This window comes from Octopus bimaculoides, chromosome 8, assembly GCF_001194135.2.
Source record: "Octopus bimaculoides isolate UCB-OBI-ISO-001 chromosome 8, ASM119413v2, whole genome shotgun sequence".
In the NCBI taxonomy this organism is placed as follows: Eukaryota; Metazoa; Mollusca; class Cephalopoda; order Octopoda; family Octopodidae; genus Octopus; species Octopus bimaculoides.
The window spans coordinates 57,966,348-57,970,354 of record NC_068988.1 but is presented as its reverse complement, the minus strand read 5'-3'; the positions used below and the strand labels follow the sequence as shown (position 1 = coordinate 57,970,354).

At 38.4% G+C, this 4,007-nt stretch overlaps 1 protein-coding gene across 3 annotated transcripts in view; it reads right to left on the bottom strand.

Annotated features, from left to right (window-relative positions):
• The window catches only part of LOC106876185 (carnosine N-methyltransferase-like), a 161,908-nt gene that overhangs the window by 138,701 nt on the left and 19,200 nt on the right, over positions 1-4,007 (bottom strand). For all 3 annotated transcript variants that reach the window (XM_052970146.1, XM_052970144.1, XM_052970145.1), the window contains exon 2: positions 3,416-3,617. In XM_052970146.1, the coding sequence (XP_052826106.1) occupies positions 3,416-3,617 (202 nt within the window). The remainder of the gene's footprint in view (positions 1-3,415; positions 3,618-4,007) is intronic.

Sequence of the window (4,007 nt, the reverse complement as noted above, 5' to 3'; positions counted from 1 at the left end):
GCCAGATCAGATTGGAGTCTGGTGTAGCCATCTGGTTCGCCAGTTGCCAGTCAAATTGTCCAACCCATGCTAGCATGGAAAGCGGACGTATGATGATGATGATGATGATATATATGTATATATATATATATATGTATATATATATGATGAGAAGGTGCATTATTCAGTGGTTAGAGTATTGGGTTCATAATCATGAGGTAGTGAGTTAGATTCCAGGACTGGGCTGTGTGTTGTGTTCTTGAGCAAGACACTTTATTTCACGATGGTCCAGTTCACTCAGCTGTAAAAATGAGTTGCGACGTCACAGGTGCCAAGCTGTATCGACCTTTGCCTTTCCTTTGGATAACATCGAAAAATACCTTAGGAATGAGAACCCAGGTTCAAAATTTCCCCAAGACACCTGATGAAGGCTGGAGGGTATATCAGCCGAAATGTTGTGTTAACAACAAACAAGATGAGGACAAATATCTGTCAAATGTAAATAATGTAGATCTCGTTGGATATATAATTTAACGATGCAGAGGTAAAGCAATGTGTTCACATGATGTACTTCGCAAGACTGCAAAATGCTCTCTCAACAACTCCTACAGACCTCTTGCCGCTACTCATTACTCATTATAAGAGTTCGACTAGTCCATTCTTTCAATCCCCCAGGGGTGTCAATGACTCTCACTACAACACCAACCCAACCATATGGTCTCAGATTCAGTCCTAACCCCCAGCACATCACCTTTGGGAAAATGTGTGTTAGTTACTAACTCGCATCACAATCATACAAGCAGTGTGCTTCATTTCCAATCTCCCCTGAAAACATGTCTGGCCAAGTATGGGAGAGGCAGGGATAATATGACCTTTCTTGGTTACAGGTGAGGGTTGGCGTCAGGAAGAGGAGATAATCTGTCTCAACATATTCCGACTGAGCCACACAAGCATGGAAAACTGGATATTAAGCAATGATGATAATGATGGTAGTGGTGGTGGTGGTGGTGGTGGTGGTGGTGGTGGTGATGATGATGATGATGATGATGATGATGCCCTTCTAATCACTTAACTATTTTAATCACCTTTCGCAAAGCACAGAGATTACCCTGTGCCTATTCTAAAACTGGGATACATACCACAGTCAAATACAGTGAAAATAGCAGAAATAATTTATGGTAGCTAATTTCAGAAGCGAGACTAGTAGCAGACTCTCTGCAGTGTAGCAGTTTACAATCTATTACCATCACAACAACCATGATGACAAATCAATAACTGGTTTTGCTGTGCTAGCACAGTTTAGTCAGAGAGTTATGTAAAGCAATGTTTTGCAGGTGGATGCTCTTCCAGTCACCAACCCTTATCTGTTTCTCATGTACAATTTTTACTGTTTTTGTGTTTTGTTTTTATACATTCAACTGGTCTTCAAAAGCACAGAGCGACCAGTTGAAATGTCAACAAGGAATGTAAGCATCATTTACCGGTTTCACTCATATGGTAACATACACACACACACACACACACATACACACACATACACACATCTTTTACTTGTTTCAGTCATTTGACTGTGGCCATGCTGGAACATCGCCTTTTATTACATATATATTTTTTCTCTGTCTGATGAATTTCTAATAGGAAATTCCTTACATGCTTATCAAACATGTAAATCTTTGTAATTCTTATTAGCATATGAAACATGTGTAATGGAGAATAAATACCAAAAAATTTCCATTTTTCTGTTTTGTTATACAATAATTCTACAAATAATATTTCCATAATTCTCAAATTTTAATATGCACTTTAACATACAGCAGTAACTATGGATAACTATTGATTGTAATAATAGAATAACCAGATGTGCTTCAAGAGGCAACAGCTGGGATTTACGCTACCTTTATTATATATATATATATATATATATATATATATATATATAGGTTAAATAAAATGAGACAACAAAGCCAAGGCAGTGTAAACTTTCTAGGACATTTTATAAAGAGATGGGTAGTCTTAGAGCTGTTTCAGGGATATGAAAGATATTTCATTAACAGAGACGATATGAGAATTAAATAAAAGGAAATAGTAGAGTTCAGTAAAAGAAGTTATTTTGGAAAGAGAGAGATATAAGAAGTATAAAGAGAAATATAAGAATAAAAATAAAGATATATGTTGGATGTTAAACTTGCCATTCTATTACCCAAGGAATGTGTTGTGTAGAATGGGTAAAGAGGTTTATTGTCCATGGTATGTAAGTTCCAATAGGAGTTCGTATTTTGTTATTACAAATGGATAGTATGCAGGGATTAATTTCATGTGGTGTTCATTCAATGGGATCTTGTAAGGCAGCTGTTTAGCAATCATCATCATCATCATCGTTTAACGTCTGCTTTCCATGCTAGCATGGGTTGGACGATTTGACTGAGGACTGGCGAACCAGATAGCTGCGCCAGGCTTCAATCTGATCTGGCAGAGTTTCTACAGCTGGATGCCCTTGTTAACGCCAACCACTCCGAGAGTGTAGTGGGTGCTTTTACATGCCACCAGCACGAGGGCCAGTCATGTGGTACTGGCAACGGCCATGGTCAAATGGTATTTTTTACGTGCCACCTGCACAGGAGCCAGTCCAGCGGCACTGGCAACGACCTCGCTCGAATGGTTTTTCACGTGCCACCGGCACAAGTGCCAGTGAGGCGACGCTGGTAACGATCACGCTCAAATGGTGCTATTTACATGCCACCGGCATGGAAGCCAGACAGCTGCTCTGGCAATGATCACGCTAGGACGGTGCTGTTAGCACTCCACTGGCATGGGTGCAAGTCATCAAATTTGGTTCAATTACGATTTCAATTTCAATGGATCACCAAAAAGGAAAACTATAATTGTCATTAAATGTGACAGAGGGTGTTAGAACACCTACAATGCTAGAAATAAGAGCTAAAGTGCTGCAGCATCAGAGCACTTTAGCTCTTATTTCTAGCATTGTAGGTGTTCTAACACCCTCAGTCATATATACATATGAGGTCTAATCACTAAGTATCCGGACTGTTGCCATAGTAACGAAGCTAATGCACTCAGAGTAAAACCACTTGGCACAGATTGCCCTTAATCGCTTCTGTGCATGCGCACTAAGTTTTAATGTTCTGGCTGACTTCCACTGCTTACAGCAGTGCTTGGAAGAAGTGGTTGAGAAGTAAACTTACCTACACAGCCACACCTGTGCCACTAATTCATAATTAAAAATGAAAAAAAAGCAAAACATAAATAGATGGAGCAGATGGTTCAGTTCCATGAAATGCTACCCATTATCTACATACAGAATAGAAGTCATTGCACCACATTTCTCACCTCAATGTTTCACAAATATGGGAGCAAAAAAAAAAAGAAAAATATATAGCAAAAAAAGATAATGGTGAAGAATCTGGCTCAAGCTTACATTTTCAACAGGTCCGTGGTTCTTGTTTTCGAACATATGTTCTGTGTTTTGAATGATGAGTTTGATGAGATGGAAATTGGTTTCAATGCAGTTGCGAACTTTGCCAAGATGGTCGCGGAAGTTTGGTATAATTGACCGATGATGATCTGGTAATTCATCATAGTACCGTTCTGTGTTGCGTATGCGGTTCAGGGAATACAACCTGAAAGATGAGAACAAAACACCATCAAGCAATTTTTCTTTTATTAAAACGTTCAATCTGGTTATAAATAACAGCTTATAAAACCAATATTTATATTCAAAAGCAAAGTTTCTTCAGTTTTCTCAACCATATTTATTATATACAACCAGGAAAATTACACATACATATATATTCTAAATGGTTGATATGGAAGACAGAGGATACTGGAAACTTTACATTAAGGGTACACGTGTCTGTGGAGTACTCAGCCACTTGCACATTAATTTCATGAGCAAGCTGTTCCATTGATTGTATCAGCAAGGACCCTTGTCCTTGTAACCGACAGAGTACTCCTCCTATACATATATATACATATATATATACATATATATATATATATATATATGTATA